At 38.2% G+C, this 20119-nt stretch overlaps 2 protein-coding genes across 4 annotated transcripts in view; both read left to right on the top strand.

Annotated features, from left to right (window-relative positions):
* The first annotated feature begins 2895 nt into the window (after positions 1-2895).
* Positions 2896-4563, top strand: gper1 (G protein-coupled estrogen receptor 1). Its single transcript, XM_008329491.3, has one exon. It carries the CDS (start codon positions 3350-3352, stop codon positions 4451-4453), a length of 1104 nt encoding a protein of 367 aa, XP_008327713.2. The 5' UTR covers positions 2896-3349; the 3' UTR covers positions 4454-4563.
* Positions 4564-9337: 4774 nt separating this feature from the next.
* Positions 9338-20119, top strand: part of unkl (unk like zinc finger) — a 43921-nt gene continuing 33139 nt past the window's right edge. Inside the window, exons 1-12 of one of the 3 annotated variants that reach the window (XM_025064583.1) lie at positions 9338-9495; positions 10103-10312; positions 15858-16034; positions 16297-16430; positions 16547-16682; positions 16776-16893; positions 17016-17100; positions 17533-17696; positions 18166-18354; positions 19019-19069; positions 19551-19728; positions 19827-19916. In XM_025064583.1, the coding sequence (XP_024920351.1) occupies positions 9431-9495; positions 10103-10312; positions 15858-16034; positions 16297-16430; positions 16547-16682; positions 16776-16893; positions 17016-17100; positions 17533-17696; positions 18166-18354; positions 19019-19069; positions 19551-19728; positions 19827-19916 (1597 nt within the window). In that variant the 5' untranslated portion in view covers positions 9338-9430. The remainder of the gene's footprint in view (positions 9496-10102; positions 10313-15857; positions 16035-16296; positions 16431-16546; positions 16683-16775; positions 16894-17015; positions 17101-17532; positions 17697-18165; positions 18355-19018; positions 19070-19550; positions 19729-19826; positions 19917-20119) is intronic. The other 2 variants (XM_008329490.3, XM_008329489.3) reach the window with 2 other exon arrangements.

Here is a 20119-nt window from a genome sequence, read left to right as displayed (position 1 = left end):
GCTATAAATCACTGTGAAGGTCCTGGCGCATTTTAGCCACAGGTTTAACTGATTGACTTTTGCAAAGTCCTGTTCATTAATTGAGGAAAGTAATACTAATATGAACCATCATATTATTTTTTCACCCAGAAATAGACTTTCGTCTGACTCCCTTCTTCCAAATATGTGGGCAACAGCAGGACTACCAGCTGTCACATTGACCCTGTCTTCTCTTCTTTTTTTTTTTTTTCCTTTTTAACCACAACTGTTTCTCTGTTACACTTCCAGGCTGACAAAATCAGCTTCATCGAGAATTAAAGCCGGGTGCCATCTGTGCTCAAAATCTTCAAGAGGCCGCTCTGAGCTCCTCCTGAGTGCTGCCCCCGTTTAATTAAGGCTGTAAATTGGGATCGTCAATCTCTTACCTGAGTCCTCCTAGCCTTGATTTGTACTGGGTTCAGGACGTCAAGTGTGTGTCCACACCTGCTGTATTTAGCTTAATTATAATGATTTTTTGGTAGTTCTGTGAAATCAGGGGTGTCAAACATAAGAAACTAACAAAAAAAATGCAAGAGAGAAGGAAATCCTTGGCCATATCTCAGCCAGCTCTTTGTTTTCAAACGCAGACGAGTCAATAACTTTATCATGCAATGCAAAATGTGGCTCCCCCGGTGGACAGAGGTGTCACTGTCAAAACTGAAGTGTGCTTTAGTGGCTTGAATGTGTCTCTTGTATTTGAACTGTTGTTTAAAAACAACCAGTTGCAGATTGGATGTATGACTCGTCATAGTAACTTAAAGTAACTAAGTAACTTTTACTCAAAGTACATTTTGAAATTGAAGTTTTTCTTTCTTTTTCAAGTATATTTTTTAATGGGTACTTTTACTTTTACTTGAGTAGTATTTAAACAATGTAACGATACCATAACTTAATTAAATTTTTTACTACTTTCTCTTTCTCTGTTAGTTCACTACTCTAAGATAGATCACCAATAATCCACATTTCATGATTGGTCATGTGCCCAAACATTATAATGTTATACTCAGGTTAAGAGAGGCATGTGTGAGAAGACAGGTTAAAAAAAGAAAAAGCAAAAAAAAAAAAAAAAAGAGTTTCTTTAAAAGCACCACTCAGCTATATTTGTTTAATGTCCAAACCTTCCTTTGGACAAAAACATTAGCCCCGTGTCTGGATCCTCTCAGGTGCTCAGCAGACATATCGAGTCATGAACCCTTACAACAGAAAAGAAGGCAGGGACGGGCGGAGTGTGGTGAAGCACACTGATGGTCCTTGAATGATGGATCATCTCCTGCCTCTTTATCTCTTCCTTGCTCCTCTTCAGACTACGCAGGGGTGGGCCAAACAGCAGGTGGTGCAGAAGAGGAGCTCTGACATTGGGATTTGTTAACAGCTGTATTTGTGATTCTGCCACTGGACAGGCATGGAGCAGCAACAAGATGCAGATTTCGAAAAGTAAGACATCTACTGCTGTTTTCATTTTGTCCGTGATGTTTCCGGCGTGTGGCACGGCTTCCTGTGGTTAGTTGTCCATGACAAGGAGAGTTTGTTGACGAATCGGAAGACGATGCGCAACAGTTAAGGTACCATTTTATGCATGTGCTTAGCATGTGGCTAAGACTTTTCTCTTGTTTTGTTTGGTCAGTCTTGGTCAATATCGTTTCACCAACAGACTCTTCATTACACCATGTAATCATTCAAGTGATAAGTTGCGCTAATATTGTGTTGAAAATGCTTGGAGGAACAGGAACTGATTTCTAAATATTGTGGCATTTTTCTCACCAATCACAAGTAATATACAGTTCTAATAGTATTTTAGTAATGTGAGAAAAAATTATGTGAATTTTATCTTTTATTAATATTTTATTATTACTGCTAGCCCAAGAGTTGGCACAGAATTTGCCTATATATATATAACCAAAATATATAACAAAAATAAATAAGATTCCTTAGGCAGACAGAGCAAAATGTTAGTAAAAAGAGGAGAAATATAACAATTAGCAAAAAAAAAAAACTACAATTAAATTACTTAGCCACATTTAACCTCTCCTTAAATATTTTTCTACCTCAGACTTGATTTTTAAAACTCAAAGAAAAAACTATATTGCTGTCCGCCTTAAAAAGAAATCACAACTGCCATAAAGTTTACGTGTGAAGCACCAGTGCGTGCTAAAAAGCATTAGCCGTAAGCAGTTAGCCATACGGCTAATCTAAAAAAATACATTAAACAGCGTGGAAGCGGCCAAGAATAACTTGTCAACAAGCGACGTACGTACAATACTCTACGCAATATTCTATTACTGTACATTTAAAGTTGTTTTATTTAAGTTGCCACGTGTATGCTAAAAGCTAAACTGGAGCTATGCTAACAGCAGTCAATGAGGCTCAGTCCTTCCTATTATAGCAGTCTTAAAAGTAAAAACTGGAGTCATTTAAACACTGACAGAGGAGCGATCAAGCTAGCAGACATTTTTAGTGACATAACCAACAACAAAAAAAAGCTTTATATCGTTTTGGTTTTGTTCTTTCATTTCAAAACACCTAAAGGGTTTGTTGACATTGGAGCAAGGAAAGAGACACACAGATTTAGTGCCTGTTTTGTTCACCTCAACCATTCTTATTCATCAAGTCTGGTTTGTGTGAGCTCAAACTGGCTGAGGGATTTCTAAGAGGGGATTTCAATGCATCTGTTTAAGCCTGAAGCTTGAATGTTAATGTGTTTGCTTTCAGTCAAAGCAACTTCACAAAATGTCCAAAATTTCAAAAAAAAAAAAAAAAAAAATCATATGTTTGCGTTAACTTTATTTTAACTTATTCTTACACATTTACACCTCATATGTTTGCGTTAACTTTATTTTAAGTTATTCTTACACATTTACACCGGTTGTTGTGATCATTTTCATATGCATTTCAAAACATTCAACAAAATTCACTCTTAATTCTCCTGTTGGGCTTTCTCTCTCTCCATCTCTTCTGTCCTCTCCGCAGCTCAGGTGTCAAAGCAATAGTGTCCCTGGCCGGGGTTCGGTGAATAAAGATGCCCATGGATTAGGAGAAACAAAGCAGCACTCGACTCAAATGATTCAAAAGAGGAGGAAAAAGAGACACCTTTTAATCCCCGGTGTACAGCTCGGACCGTGTGAACAATGTGAGTCGACAGATTAAATTTAAAGACGCCGAGGTGCTTCTCTTGTACTTCAGGAGTGGGCGAATGAAACCATGGAGCCGTAGACGCTAAACGTGCTTGCTCCATCTTTGCGAGCATGCCGAAACAGCATATATGATTTGTCCTTCAAAAAGACACAAGTGGGAACCAACGGGATCTGAGGATGTAGCAGATACAGGTGATTAGATGCGGCCTCTTGTTCGGGACAGTGTCACTACAGTCAGTATGGAAGTGCAGACGGCCTCTTTGGAGTGGATATACGTAAATAAGACAGAAGAGCTGAACGCTTCCCGCGAATACAACTCCACAGATTCGGTCGAACACTCGGACAATTATCACTCGTACACGATTGGTCTCTTCCTGTCCTGCCTGTATACTATTCTCCTCTTTCCCATTGGATTCATTGGTAACATTTTAATCCTGGTGGTGAACCTAAACCACAGAGAGAAAATGACCATTCCCGATCTCTATTTCGTGAACCTGGCCATCGCCGACCTCATCCTGGTGGCAGACTCGCTCATCGAGGTCTTCAACCTGAACGAGAAGTACTACGACTACGCCGTTCTCTGCACTTTCATGTCACTCTTCCTGCAGATTAACATGTACAGCAGCATCTTTTTCCTCACTTGGATGAGCTTCGACCGGTACATAGCCTTGGCTAGCTCCGTTAGCAGCAGCCCACTGAGGACTATGCAGCATGCTAAGCTCAGCTGTGGCCTCATCTGGATGGCCTCCATCCTGGCCACCCTCCTCCCTTTTACCATCGTACAGACCCAACACAGGGGCGAGTTACACTTCTGTTTCGCCAACGTCATCGAGATTCAATGGCTGGAGGTCACCATCGGGTTTTTGGTGCCCTTCTCCATCATCGGCCTTTGCTACTCTCTGATAGGCCGCATTCTCATGAGAGCCCAGAAGCACCGCGGACTGTGGCCGCGGCGACAGAAGGCCCTGCGAATGATAGTCGTGGTGGTGCTGGTCTTCTTCATCTGCTGGCTGCCGGAGAATGTCTTCATCAGCATCCAGCTGCTGCAGGGCACGGCCGACCTATCAAAGAGGACTGCGACCACGTTGTGGCACGACTATCCCCTCACGGGCCACATCGTTAACCTGGCGGCCTTCTCCAACAGCTGCCTCAACCCCATCATCTACAGCTTTCTGGGAGAAACCTTCCGAGACAAGCTGCGTCTCTTCATCAAGCAGAAGGCTAGCTGGCCGGCGTCGGATCGCTTCTGCCACCACAGCCTTGATTTACACCTCCCTGTCAGAAATGTTGTAACTCAGGTGTGACCTTGTTGACAGAACACACATTAGGAAAACGCTTTTTTTTTTTTTTTTGTACCTCAGCCTGTCCTGCTATTTCTAAAGTTGGCCTCATAGTTCTGTCAATGGTGTCCGGTTCACGTTTTGAACAAAGAAACAGCGGGAGGGGGAAAGTCCAGTAAAAAAAATGACATGACCTCTGTATCTGAATGGATAATAACAACACAAGCATTTTTATTCACTGTAGCCTCTTGATCTGCCTGTTGTGGACTGGTTATTTGCGTTCCACTTTCAAAACCACTAAAGAACTAAAGAACCTGAAATGGTCAACACAGATTTTCAGCCTGTGTTAATGGACAGTTTCGCATAAATAGAGTGTAAATAAAGACATTCATTTAACACTCACTCACACACACACTGTGACCGAGTTATACTCCTTTTATGTTGCGGGCCAGGATAAAAATAAAATCTAGAATTATGGGAATAAAGTCATACGGAATATTAGAGCCACAGTCACGAGAATAAAGTGTTCCGAATTAATATATATACATATGTGTATATGCAGTATATATGTATATACATATATATATATATAATATAAAAAAGTCAAATAATGGGGAAATTCACATTGTGAGGAAACTTATGTAGTTCCGCTGGGGCTCGAACCCAGGACCTTCTGCATTTAAGGCAGGTGTGTAAGGCAGACATTAAAACCCAAGCTGAAACAAGCGACCTTTTGGTTTAGAAGAATGTAGAGTAGACTACTTTTCATTGTGACCCACCACACCACTGCACACACAACGAATTGTGACTTCTGCATTTAACCCAGGCATGGGCAAACTAAGGCCCGGGGGCCAGACGCAGCCCGTTCAGCTTTCTAATCCAGACCGCCAAACCTTTCCAAATGATATTATTTATCTATTTGCCTTTTCCATGCAATACCTACGTTTCCCCAAAAGATGGTGCAGACTTTTACATGTCATTTATCTTAGTTCACACGAACGCTCCATCTATCTGCTCTATCTGCAATTTTTGGAATTTTTAAGTTGGAAGTTAGAAGCTAGTTTATGGTTAGCAATATTGACACAAGCAGTATTCAGCATTGGGCGAAGCCTCTCTTTTACGCACTATAAGCCATTGGCGCTACCGACAAGACCGACGGTCTTCTTCCATCTAATACTATTCCCAGCACCACACGACCAATGTGAGTGTTCACAACATTAGTGATGATGCCTTCAAAACATGTCAGAAATTTCAGGCTAATATGATTCCATACAGCTGTACTCCTTTACTATAGGAAGGATCGAGTAGGAAATAGAAAGAAAGTACTGAGAAAGTACTGAGAAAGTAGAGCTGCAGCCAGAGTTGGAGCTGCAAGTACTACATTCAGCCATGGATTTTTGTTTTGTTTTTGTTTGTTTTTTTGTGGGAGATTGCTTTAGAATGGAACTTTCCTATTATTTGTGGCAACTTTCAGGAAGATAATAAATAATTTTAAGGAGAACATTTTATTTCTTTTTTTTTTTTTAGCTAACGATTCGGTTGTTTGTGCTTTTTTTCCCCAGATTTTAAATGACATGGTCATGCTGGAATCACTGACTGCCTTGTTCAGAGGTGTGTGACTTATTTTCCCAGCAGCCCCTATCATCCTAAAGTGTGATGACAGAGAAGAGCATAATTGCGTACCTTGCGACATATTAGAGCAGTAGAACACTGAACCTGTGATTCTCAACAACTGTGCCGCAGCGGAGAGATCATCAGGTGAATTGTGGGAAATTATCCAATTTTACTCAATCGGTCTGAAAACTATCATATGTATTTACCGCAAAGTAGTTTGTTTTTGTTCATCTCTGTGACAACAGCTGCGACATTTAAACACTCTGCCACTAGGTGGCAGCAGATAGCTTAAAAAATCTAAAAAAAAGAGAGAAAAACTCAGAGCTGTTGAAAGACATCTTCCTGTGTATGTTTCTTAAAGTCCTGCAAGTATACTGTATCAACGTTGTGTTCAACTAAACAGGATTCACATTGCATAAGTTAATTGTGAGTAAATTGACGATCGGCCGTGGGATCTCCTAACCCTAAAAGGTGTGCCGTGGCACATTACATTATCCTACTCCTCCGCAGAGGTTTAGTAGGTAAGGTTCGATAAAACATTATTTTCTGTTAAATGAACAACAAAGATCACCAACCGGCCGACTCCCTCCGCGACTGGATTCTAAAATTTACATCAAATAATACTGTTTGACAAAAATGTGATTTTGTTTTTCATTTCATATGAGTGTCTGGCCCCTAAACAATAACAAGAAGTACAGGTACATCGAGTTCCTTTACATTACAAAATACAAGAATCTGGTTTTTTTTCCCCAAGATTTGGCGAGACGATACTGACTGTCGTCTCCAGAGCTAAGCAGGATTTAAAGCAAACCATAACTGTAACAATTTATTTAAGAATAGATGTGCATGTTGCCAGCCTGGGCTGGGGGTTTATGTTGTCTGGGTGTGTGTGTGTGTGTGTGTGTGTGTGTGTGCATGTACATTTGTGCTTGTGACCACAAACTGTTATTCCAGCTGTAACCGTCTCAGCAGCCTGGGAAAACAGGAAAAGTCTTTGTCAATGATTGTCCATGGACGTCTGCATGAAATGATTCAATGCACTGATGTCGCCGCTAGAAATCTGCATCATGCAAGAACGTTAACTCAGCTCAAAATCTCCAGGCCTTTTCCATCCCCTCTACATACATTATTATTCAAACAAAATCAAAGATTAACATTAGTTTACAGATGTGAACCCAATCTGACAAAAGCCATTGTGGTAAAACCAGGATACGCTAAAAGGCCCAGACTGGAAAATTTCCAATGTTTTTGAGTTAACGTTTCCCCTTTTTGCAATTGATTAAGAATTAATCATACAACAAGGAGCCTTGAGAAGAGTTTCGGAATGTGTATACAGCTGAGGCCACTCAGCGATGTTAAAGGTTGGGCCGGTTTACGTCATAGAAAGGGAAAGGGCATAACTTTTACCCCTGCTTACTTCCACAACACTCCCTTCTGAATATTACTGAACAATATTGTGTTTAAGAGTAAAAATAGTACCACAAAGGATTTTTAAACAGTGTTTTATTTTTTAAGCACAATTTGCCTCGGAGAAGGGTTTGGAGACAGAGCATGGAAGTTTGAATCACAATGTATATATTTTTAAAATTCTAAATGTGAAGAGTGATAAAATCAACAGGTACAAAGATATAGTTAATCCTGTAGGGGTCGCTAAAGCAGATCATCTGCTTCCATGTCTCCTGAATTCTTGCTTTCTCTACTGTTGTTTCATCCATTCCCATGTCCTCAATCCACTGTTGAATCACAATGTATATATTTTTAAAAATGTTAAAATTAAAAATTTAAATGTGAAGAGTGATAAAATCAACAGGTACAAAGATATAGTTAATCCTGCAGGGGTCGCTAAAGCAGATCATCTGCCTCCATGTCTCCTGAACTCTTGCTTTCTCTACTGTTGTTTCATTCATTCCCATGTCCTCAATCCACTACGTCCATGAATCTCCATTAATATGATTCACCATCAAACAGCTTGGAAAGTTTTCAAGTCTGACCAAGAGGTCAAACCTGGCCCTCGGATATATTCAAAATGAGCTACATGGAGCTGGGAAAGTAATTAACATTTTAACATAGAAGACTTTTGATGCAAGGGCAATTCAATGTAATTTTATCTCATTTAAAGCTATTGTTCATTTTAGCTTTTTGCTAACCTGATACATTTGTTTCTACAGTTATTTATTTATTTTGCAGTCCCATCTCTTATATGGAAGTTTTTTTTTTTAAGTATTTTGGCCTAACTTCTGGCTAAATCTTTCAGGTTGTTTAAGTTGCTTTGTGGTATCAGTTGGCTAATATGTATTTATTTTGGGGAACTTGTGGCTATTTTATGGCCTTTTGAGGTCATATTTATGTTTATTTTGCTGAATTTAGCAGTTCAGAATTTGATCATAACACATCATTATTTTTTAATGACACTTCATGTTTTTAATACTACTTGTAAACTGTACTTTAAATATTGTACATTACAGCAAGTGCCTTCTGTTGAACATTTCTTTTTACTAATTCTACCCTTCTGTCACACAACAGCCCCGACACATTCTCTAATCCCTCTGCATTTAAAGTACTACTTTACCTTGAATACTCATAATCATCCAATCTTCCTTACCTGTACCTGTACATAGACCAAAGTATATTATCTAAACTTTGTAAATCCTGCAAAGTAACAGCAGTTTTGTGACAGTAGTGAAATTTTACAGTCACTCTAAATAGAAAAAAAAAACACCTGTCAAAAAGACCCACTTGACATCCAGTGGGTGGGCATGTCAAAGTAATTACTGCGGAATACACCCGGCTTATGCATAATTACAACCTTATGCACTCAGTGCACCTGAGTAACTGAATAATGGATTAGACACATAATTGCATTTGTAAATTAAAACCCTGAGAGGAAAAAAAAGAAGGGGGAACTGGGTAACATATATGAACTTTCCAGATTCGGGGAGAGAAAGGAGTGTTTTGATTGGACAACTTCAGTCGAGACATTGGTCACACCCCCTAAATATGACAGCGCAGTCTGAAATTGGTAAGTAAAGTCATTTTGAAAAGAAATGAAAATATGCCAACTATAACATAAGAATTGGAATCTTATACAAATATATTATTTTAAGTCTAACCTATAAATAATTAAGAGTACTATAATATGGAGGTCAATAATAGATAGATAGATAGATAGATAGATAGATAGATAGATAGAAAGAAAAAAATTGAATAAAACTACGTAAATTCTTTTAAACATTTTTGTAGTTTTTTTGTAATGTTATTTGTCCTTGCTATCCGCGTCAGCAGCGCCCCCCTGTGCTGAAGCTCCTCCTCTGCAGCGCGTTGTTGCGGACGTGCACGCACGCGAGCAACAGATCCGAGCGCATGCGCACATCATTGTTTTGACTGAAAATGCCGTCGGTTTCGAAAACGGCGGCCAATGCGTCTCCTCAAACCGAGAAACCGACCCATTATACGTGAGTAAATACCAAGAGTGGAGCTCCGGAGGGAAATTTCAGGAAAAACGCTGCATACGTGTGCAGTTACGCGCGTTTGCATTTGCTCGCGTTCCTCAACTCTTGTGTACGCGTAAGAAAAAAACATGGAGCTTTTCCTGGCTTTGTGACTAACGTTACAGAGCAAACAGCGAATGGCTACACTAACCACCGCCTACGTTAGCGCGAGGAAACACGGATACATCGGTATGCGGTCGTAGAAGAAAACGTCCGGAAGTCTTTGGCGTATCTCCTGAAACGCTACTTGGTCAACTCTTGTCTGCTAAATGATTAGCCAGGAACTCGTCAACCAGTCTGCTTGTAAATAGCTCGGCCTTATTTTGAGTTCCCCCGTACTACGCACATGAATTTACGTACGCTACTGGACTTTTAATAAGCCCTACGTCAAAATATTATCGTAGTTTCCTCTTAGAATAGCGAGCTAACGTCAGTGACCCAAAAAAAATCAAGACCAGCCCCGCCAATAGCAGCAAATGACATAGAACTTTTGCTTGTTTGTTTTTTGCTATAGTTGAAACTTTTTATGTTTAACGTGGTTTTTGACGCATTCTGTTTCTGGCTATTTCAGATACTTGAAGGAGTTTAGGACAGAGCAGTGTCCCTTGTTTCTTCAGCACAAGTGCACGCAACATAGACCCTTTACGTGCTTTCACTGGCATTTTCTAAACCAGAGGCGAAGGAGACCCATTCGGAGAAGAGACGGAACCTTCAACTACAGCCCAGACGTTTATTGCACCAAATACGACGAGACCACAGGCATTTGCCCAGATGGAGACGAGTAAGTGCCACAGCCGTTCTCCCGCTATATGGGAATGTCACTGACTAGCAGTGGCGGCACTAGCGACTATGGTGCCCTGGGCACTATGAGGATCAGGTTGTTCGTAGCAGCAGAAGGAAACACCATTCATGTCAGTTGTACCTCATATATCTCTGTGGTACACGCCCCCTGTTTCTTTACTCTGATAAGTAACAGTGGCATGCAAATGACTATGATGCAAATGATTGAATTACATTACGAAGTGTGACCTGTTTTTGATATAACTTTTAATAATTTTGTATCAGAAGATAGAATTGGAATTATTATTGATCCCCATAGGAAAATTCCTTCACATTAAGAACACATGATAGAAAAAAGATTCCTTAGAAAGTAAAATGCTCTCCAAAAAACAATAAAAAAATAGCTTAAAGAATAAATATATGACTGTTATTGTTTTACTGAATAGCATAGCATTGATTGAATAGAATAGTATTTTCACAAATATTAACTTTAAAAATTACTTTACCACTGCTTCTAATGCTTCCTCGGGAATCTGTTTTTTCTGAACTCAAATTCTGCCTATGATGACATTAAAAACTAACCTGAGTGCAGAAACAAAAATTTATATTTTACAGTAATGTTATGGATTTAAAATATTGAAGTCTATATAATGTAAGAATCATTCCAACCCAAACAGTTCATCGGATTTGTTGATTTTTAGTAGGTTCCTGTTCTGTTTCAGTGGCTTGAAGTGTCAAAACAAATGCTCTTTAATAGTGTAGTAAACCAAAAGAAACTTGATCTTTTTGCAGAACTAAAATGCTGTAACTATTATATTTTACCTATCTCTATCTTTGAGTGACTGCATGCATTGCAATAGTCTTTGGTGCACCCAATACATTTTTATTTTATATTTATATTATAAAGTCAATAAGAAGGAACATAATGTTTTAGTGAGTGATATACAAACACAGTTGGCCAAGGTGTATTCGAACCTCCAATTATCTGATAACAAGACTGATCCAATTACCATTTGGCCACGGGCTGTCCCCCATACTGCTAACATTCAAATATTTTCTGTAAAGCTCACAGACTCAAAATAATTGATAATAACATAGAAACATTCTGATGTTATTTGTAATACAGAACCTCCAGCCAAGTCTGATTATAACATTGAACTTTCTATTCAGACTGAACATTGCGATGTAAAACTGAGAGTACATGTGACACAGCTTAGTGTAACAAGGATACATGAAAGTGGATCTTCTTAGCCGTTTGGGTGTCAAAATATTGCAACTCGAGCCAGAAGATGTAGTTCAACCATATCGTCTGAATTTAATTTCAAAAAGAAAAAGGACAGTCAAAAGGACAGAAGCTAACTGTTCCTCTACAGACTGGTAGTATTACAGTGGCAGTAAGTGTGGAATTACAGCAACCAAAGAAGTGAATTTGATATTTAATGGTATTAGTAAAATATGCTGGAGTTTCACATAACTGTCGCAAACTAACTTTCACACACAAGTCTAGTTGAGTTACTCAGACAATCATGTCACAGTTTGATTTCATACATGTGCAGCTAAACTCTGAATACCCCAACTTTGTTTTTTAAGTTTTGTTATCTTAAGTTTTATTACTGATTATTTTGCGCATAAGTAGAACATTGCATTGGAAAGGTTGGTGGCAATAGGCCATTATTGTACAAGTTTGCATGTTCATTTAGGGCTATAATTAACTAAAGACTACCCAGAAAAGAGCATGATTTTTTTATTTTCTGTTATTTATCAACAGGAATACTGATTTAATTGTCGTTTGTTAAGTTCCTGAAACGCCGTCTTGCAGCAAATTCTGGTGCAGGATGTGAGTCAACATACTGAACGATGCAATTCTTTCTTGAGTCAACATACTGAACGATGCAATTTGTTTTTTTAGTCTTATGACTGTCTTCAATGCTTGGCCACATAACAGGTTGTTGTGGCCTCCAGTGTTGTATTAATGACTGCTCTGTTGCTATAATTTCCAGCTAATGAGATCCTAGTCTTTTAACTTCTGTCATCGCTGGAGAATAAATCAAACACCAGAATGCCAGCCCTCTACATTTGGGTAGTTGGGGTTGACTTATTACTAGAAGAGTAGATGCTGGATTACAGTGTGTGCCAATGTGTCCCTGGGCGAAATATTTTGTAATTATAATGATTAACTCCCTTGTAATGGGGGTAAACACTTGTGCCAATCATATACATGTGGGTCAGGGACGCGTGTAATGGACTACCCTTGCTTTACCGGGTTGGAGATGTGGGTTATCACTGACAGGTCCCCACAACTCTGTGAAGCAAGTTTTAGTTAATAGTTTTACATACTGTTCTTGATATTTTTCCATATTAATAATTATGAAAAATTCATGCACAAAAATCAACTTGTTGTTACTGCATTTGTCTTTTTTTTTTGTTCCAGCAATATGCAGAACCTTTAGGTCATTTGTAGGAATGTAAAATTATCCGGGTTAATCATACTTATTTACGATTAATCGTGATTCATCCACAACTACATTGTGATTGTTTTAGATTGGATGTTTTTTATAGTAACAGATCAAAGGTGTAATAATGATTCCTTTTGTGAAAGGAATTTTTAAATAATGGGGAGGTGCATTGTTAGGCCTTTTATTAAGAAAGAAATTGAAGGTTTTTTTTTTATAATTGTCCCTATTCAAAGCCCTCTGTGTGACGTCTTGCGTTGCTATAGAAACTGTTGCTACTCAAAGCAGGAATATTTTTGCTCTCTGTAGAAGAAAGCCTATTGGCAGTGTTTTTCAAGGCATTGATGGTGTACCAGCCCTACATTCTGTGTAGAATGTTACGCCCTATTAAAAATGCATGCAGCAAACAATTGGATGGTCTGAGGGCGATACATAAGCTCCACTGGCTTATTACAAATGTCTAGACAGTCGAGGTCAATACATTTCATAATTGTTCCAGTAATGAAATCAAAACTGTTGGCTTTAAGGTTAAAAATTACTTCAAACCAGAAAAAAGGGATCCTCCCTCATAATCATTGACATTGTTGTTTTTGAGATCTGAAGTTAGTCCAGTGGCGGTAAATCTTGAATTTTACAACACAAATTGATCTAGTTTGTGTTACAGTTCTAGACACTAGAGTACACAGTCCAGTTTGTACTCTTGTACTCACAAATAATAAAGGGATAAAAATCCAAAATGCAGTGGTTCCAAAACTTTTGCTGCACCGCCCCCTCCTTTGTAGATAGGAGTGTAACAAGGATACATGAAAGTGGATCTTCTTAGCCGTTTGGGTGTCAAAATATTGCAACTCGAGCCAGAAGATGTAGTTCAACCATATCGTCTGAATTTAATTTCAAAAAGAAAAAGGACAGTCAAAAGGACAGAAGCTAACTGTTCCTCTACAGACTGGTAGTATTACAGTGGCAGTAAGTGTGGAATTACAGCAACCAAAGAAGTGAATTTGATATTTAATGGTATTAGTAAAATATGCTGGAGTTTCACATAACTGTCGCAAACTAACTTTCACACACAAGTCTAGTTGAGTTACTCAGACAATCATGTCACAGTTTGATTTCATACATGTGCAGCTAAACTCTGAATACCCCAACTTTGTTTTTTAAGTTTTGTTATCTTAAGTTTTATTACTGATTATTTTGCGCATAAGTAGAACATTGCATTGGAAAGGTTGGTGGCAATAGGCCATTATTGTACAAGTTTGCATGTTCATTTAGGGCTATAATTAACTAAAGACTACCCAGAAAAGAGCATGATTTTTTTATTTTCTGTTATTTATCAACAGGAATACTGATTTAATTGTCGTTTGTTAAGTTCCTGAAACGCCGTCTTGCAGCAAATTCTGGTGCAGGATGTGAGTCAACATACTGAACGATGCAATTCTTTCTTAGTCTTATGACTGTCTTCAATGCTTGGCCACATAACAGGTTGTTGTGGCCTCCAGTGTTGTATTAATGACTGCTCTGTTGCTATAATTTCCAGCTAATGAGATCCTAGTCTTTTAACTTCTGTCATCGCTGGAGAATAAATCAAACACCAGAATGCCAGCCCTCTACATTTGGGTAGTTGGGGTTGACTTATTACTAGAAGAGTAGATGCTGGATTACAGTGTGTGCCAATGTGTCCCTGGGCGAAATATTTTGTAATTATAATGATTAACTCCCTTGTAATGGGGGTAAACACTTGTGCCAATCATATACATGTGGGTCAGGGACGCGTGTAATGGACTACCCTTGCTTTACCGGGTTGGAGATGTGGGTTATCACTGACAGGTCCCCACAACTCTGTGAAGCAAGTTTTAGTTAATAGTTTTACATACTGTTCTTGATATTTTTCCATATTAATAATTATGAAAAATTCATGCACAAAAATCAACTTGTTGTTACTGCATTTGTCTTTTTTTTTTGTTCCAGCAATATGCAGAACCTTTAGGTCATTTGTAGGAATGTAAAATTATCCGGGTTAATCATACTTATTTACGATTAATCGTGATTCATCCACAACTACATTGTGATTGTTTTAGATTGGATGTTTTTTATAGTAACAGATCAAAGGTGTAATAATGATTCCTTTTGTGAAAGGAATTTTTAAATAATGGGGAGGTGCATTGTTAGGCCTTTTATTAAGAAAGAAATTGAAGGTTTTTTTTTTATAATTGTCCCTATTCAAAGCCCTCTGTGTGACGTCTTGCGTTGCTATAGAAACTGTTGCTACTCAAAGCAGGAATATTTTTGCTCTCTGTAGAAGAAAGCCTATTGGCAGTGTTTTTCAAGGCATTGATGGTGTACCAGCCCTACATTCTGTGTAGAATGTTACGCCCTATTAAAAATGCATGCAGCAAACAATTGGATGGTCTGAGGGCGATACATAAGCTCCACTGGCTTATTACAAATGTCTAGACAGTCGAGGTCAATACATTTCATAATTGTTCCAGTAATGAAATCAAAACTGTTGGCTTTAAGGTTATAAATTAAGAGAGATTTGACCACATGCCTGTTTTTTGTTTTTTTTTCTTTTTTCCTGAAATTCAAACCAGAAAAAAAGGGATCCTCCCTCATAATTATTGACATTGTTGTTTTTGAGATCTGAAGTTAGTCCAGTGGTGGTAAATCTTGAATTTTACAACACAAATTGATCTAGTTTGTGTTACAGTTCTAGACACTAGAGTACACAGTCCAGTTTGTACTCTTGTACTCACAAATAATAAAGGGATAAAAATCCAAAATGCAGTGGTTCCAAAACTTTTGCTGCACCGCCCCCTCCTTTGTAGATAGGACTATTGATCAACCTCAGTCAGTGAACAGTCTAATACCTAAAAACAGATATTCACACCAAAGGGGAGCCCACCTCTTTTAGGACCACTACCTTAATGTGCCTTATAATTGTAGTATATAATACGAATGAAAACGTCATTTGTCCCACAATAGAAAACTCAGAAAAATCAGATCAGCCTAGATCAGTTAATAGTTTTAAAATATTTAATTCTATGTTCTTCAAATTTTAATTTTTTCTCTTTTTTTTTTTTTTTCCCCCCAAAGTTGTCCATACTTACATCGGACCACTGGTGACACAGAGCGCAAGTACCATCTTCGCTATTACAAGACAGGCACGTGTATCCATGAGACAGACGCTCGTGGGCACTGCGTGAAGAATGGCCTTCACTGTGCATTCGCTCATGGGCCACATGATCTCAGACCTCCTGTCTATGATATCAGGTAAAATGCTGAGGCAGCGGTCTCCCCGTATTCTCCCTTGTCTCTACCGATGGCTCTTTTTGGCACAATGTATTTTTAAAAGAAGCTCATCCTGGCCTTGCATTTTCAGTTATTAAAATATAAAAGTGCATTGAATAAAAAGCACTAAAATTGTACCTCTGAGATATGTTTCTATCAATTTTTTGTTTGGAAAAAAAAGACTTATGATTTTTTATTTTTGACTAAAAATAATTTTTTAAATAACATTTTTCTATGGGCACAGAGAGATTCAAGCACAAGAGGCTCTTCAGAACGGACAGCTGGGTTCTGGGGAAGGTATCCCTGATTTGCAGCCTGGAGTATTAGCCAGCCAAGCTATGATTGAAAAAACTCTGACAGAAGACCCTCGATGGCAAGGTGAAACAGAAGAATGTCTACCGTACAGAGTGACTAAATGGGCCTGTTTTTGTTCAAATAGAATGTAACTATCACTTTTTGTTGATTTTTGTTTTTTTTTTCTTTTCTTAAAACAGATACCAACTTTGTTTTAGCCAATTATAAAACAGAACAGTGTACCAAGCCCCCGAGACTATGCAGACAGGGTTACGCCTGCCCTCACTACCACAATAGTAGAGATCGTAGAAGAAATCCGAGAAAGTACAAATATAGGTAAGACGTGAGATAGTGTAAGGTTTCTTTCATACTGATATTATGGTTTTTTAAAGCAGATATTAAGGATTTGTTGATTGTTCGCTCCTGTAGGTCAACTCCTTGTCCCAGTGTGAAGCATGGGGATGAATGGGGCGAACCTTCCAAGTGCGAAAGCGGAGACAGCTGCCATTACTGTCACTCGCGCACTGAACAGCAGTTTCACCCAGAGGTGAGAACATAAAGATAATATCGGTTACAATCGTTTGTTCAAAGTGTCCCTAAATGCCTAACGTCTTTCTTTTTTTTTTGCTTCAACGTGACCTGTATATTTGTTTGTTTTTTTGTCCTCAGATCTACAAGTCTACCAAATGCAATGATATGAGACAAACTGGATACTGCCCTCGTGGACCTTTTTGTGCTTTTGCACATGTAGAAAGTAAGTTTGACCCTAAGAATACCATGATATCAGATCAGTTCAACGCAAGCGGTAAAACAAAACAAAAACTAATAAAATAACTAAATAGTTGCTAACATCTTACAGACATCTTACATCTCTACACTCTAGTAAAATCCTGTGCTATTTGACAATATCTGCATTCTATTTTTTAACACCATAACAATTGAACAAAGAGCTTTTCAGCCGAGTTCGACTCACCAAACTGTCCCATCTGGCCCACAGCTAGATTCCAAAATAAACATGAAATAATAATGTTATACAAAAATGTGATTTTTATTTCATTTTATTTTGAGAATATTGATGGAACTTTGTATCGTATATATTTAAAGTGAAATCCTATGTCTTGCAGAATGCGAGAAATGTTTACTCCTTTTCTGGTTTTATATCTGTGTCGGCTTTTCTTCCTCGCAGGAATTCCCTCAGCAGAGGAGACCATGGGTTCGCTGTTGACGGTGATACAGTCGAGCTCACAGTCCCAGCTGGTGTCACAGCAGTATTTAGAGTGTCCAGTCGGTGGGTGGAACAGCGGAGGAAACTCCAACAGCACAACTAGTAGCAATGGTCAAGTGGAGGGTGTAAGTGTCGTTTGTTCTTACAGAAAGAGAGGAAAAATGGGTATTCACACGTGTGCAAAAACAAGTGAGGTTTAACTCTACTGTCTCAGTATTCTGTTTGTTAAATCAATATATTTACACATATAAAGTATGTGTGCACAAGAGTGGCTCCTTAATATTCCAAACAAGAGTCAAATATTTAGCTCACTAGCTGCGATGAGCTATCATCTAAAGATTAAATTTGATTTATTTAGCACCACTTAAATCAGAATAGTTTATTTAATTCATGAATAACGGGTTATATTTGTCACACTTTGCATTTTATGCACTCCCAAATTGAACCAGAAGGAAAACAACTCCCCCAATTCATATCAACTGTCTACATTATCATTCTCATAAATCACTCATAGCATTATTTTCTGTTGTGTTTTTTTTTAATTTATTTTTATTTATTTAATTTATTGAGACCATGTGCGTTTCTCTTTCTCAGGTTTCATGTTCTAATAGCTCAACTCTAACACGAAGCTCAGGAAGTGACACTTTGTTATCCCCAGTGGGATCCGTCAGCAGGCCCAAATCCTTAACTAACAGTAGTTTATGCTCAGAGTCCAGCACATCCAGTGTCTCATCTCTGATGTCTAACTATCCTAGAGCTCCCGGCTTTGAACGTGAGGATCAGGTACAGAGACTCCTCTTTAGAATTAGGTCTAATGCAACAAGGTCTGACACCTGTTGAAGTTGTTTTTTGTTTTTTTTTTTCCTTTTTTTTTTCATCTATTATTTTTTCATCTCATTCTAAGTTGTATTACCTTAATTAAGTTACATATGAATTGCATTGTTGGTATGTCTTAAAACAAACTAATGGCATGGTGAAATGGTTTCCATAGAGCTGAGCTGTAAAGCTGGTGTAGAATGGGATTCTGCAGAACAAATAATAATAATAATAATAATAATAACACCTTTCCACCAATATAAATTTCCTTGGTATCAACATCTCAAAAACGTTAGACATATTTCACCTCAACTAAATTCTCCATGTTTCATCTCAAATATAGCACAAAACGTTTGCTTTCTTTATGAGAATAAATTGAAATATGAAACAAATAATCTTGAAATCGGACCAACATTTGTAGAGTCGCGTGTTTTGTGTCGAACTTAATAATACAGCACAATAGAAACGTCCAAGCAGCTTCAGGAGAATTAGTAAAGTCAATCACGGTTAGCTTTGTCTGGGAGAGTGACAATGCCTTTTGGTCATGAAAACTATTTTTCAGTATCCTGAAAAATAGTATGGAGAATCATGTTTAATCCGTTGTTTTCTCCCTTTCTCATTCCGTCATCAGATAAAGAACAAGGGGCACATGGATCAAAAATTGATGGACCAAGAAAAACAAGTTAGTATTTTTATTGTTGTTTGATCAAGAAAGATGGTTATTAACATATATTAAATGATGTATTATTAGTTTGGATTTTCACTGGCTAACAATTAGCTATCCCCTAATTTGGGGGTCTCAAACTTCCGATAAGGGAGCCACTTCTGGCCCTTGAACCCCGCACATCCCGCCAGCTACCAAACATCATTAATAATTCAATTTGGCCTTCTTTTTTTCCCTAAATTTTGTTTATTTATCCATTTGTTAATTTAAATGCTTATTTGGTATTTTAAGAATGTGGTCAAATATTTCTACTGGCTGTTTGTAGTGTTTCAGTGTTGTGCAGTATTTATATTACTATTTCTGATATCAAACACATTTAAGGTAGGCCAGTTCTAGGCTAGTTTTTATGTTGTATTTTTTTTATCCAGTTCGGACATTTTTTCTAAGCTCCTTTCATTTTCTGACCCTTTTTCTCTCCATCTCTCTCTCTCTCTCGCAGACACAAAATACCGTGTTCTCCACAGTGAACCCTTTGGCCTCGAGCTTTACCTCCAGTATAACATCCAGCTTGGCCTCTAGCGTTGGCTCTGATAGCTCTTCACCCACCACTTTATCAACCATGAATGCAAAGGCTACACCTTTCTATCCAGGCAGTAACACGGTGGAGTCCGTCATTGGTGAGGAGATTGAATATAAGCTAACAACTGTACTGTACTGTACTGCAACCTTTAGATTTCTCAAATGGCAATCATACATATGTTCCATTTTCCTACAGGTTCTGCTCTGGACCTCAACTTTAGTGATATCAATGTTGCATCTCTTGATAAGGAGTTAGAGGAACAAGACCACAGTGTTGGGATGACAAGTAAGGACCTGGGTTTGTTTTTTGGGGGCATAGCCATATAAATACAAGAATATAAATAAGTAAATAGTCTGAACGGCAAATTCAGCTTCAAAACGTTGTCTTAATTCTTGAGTGCATACCTTTACTGCAATACTTTGGTGAAATGAGTAATTCCATGCCAAAAAAAACGCTCATTTACTGAGCATTGTATGTGTCAACTCTCA

This window comes from Cynoglossus semilaevis, chromosome 17, assembly GCF_000523025.1.
Source record: "Cynoglossus semilaevis isolate Cse_v1.0 chromosome 17, Cse_v1.0, whole genome shotgun sequence".
Lineage (NCBI taxonomy): Eukaryota > Metazoa > Chordata > Actinopteri > Pleuronectiformes > Cynoglossidae > Cynoglossus > Cynoglossus semilaevis.
The sequence above is the reverse complement of the archived record's forward strand: the minus strand, read 5'-3'. Positions and strand labels throughout refer to the sequence as shown.

Bases quoted from the DNA above. Each gene is read 5' to 3' on its own strand.
- gper1 (XM_008329491.3), top strand. From the start codon at position 3,350: ATGCGGCCTCTTGTTCGGGACAGTGTCACTACAGTCAGTATGGAAGTG.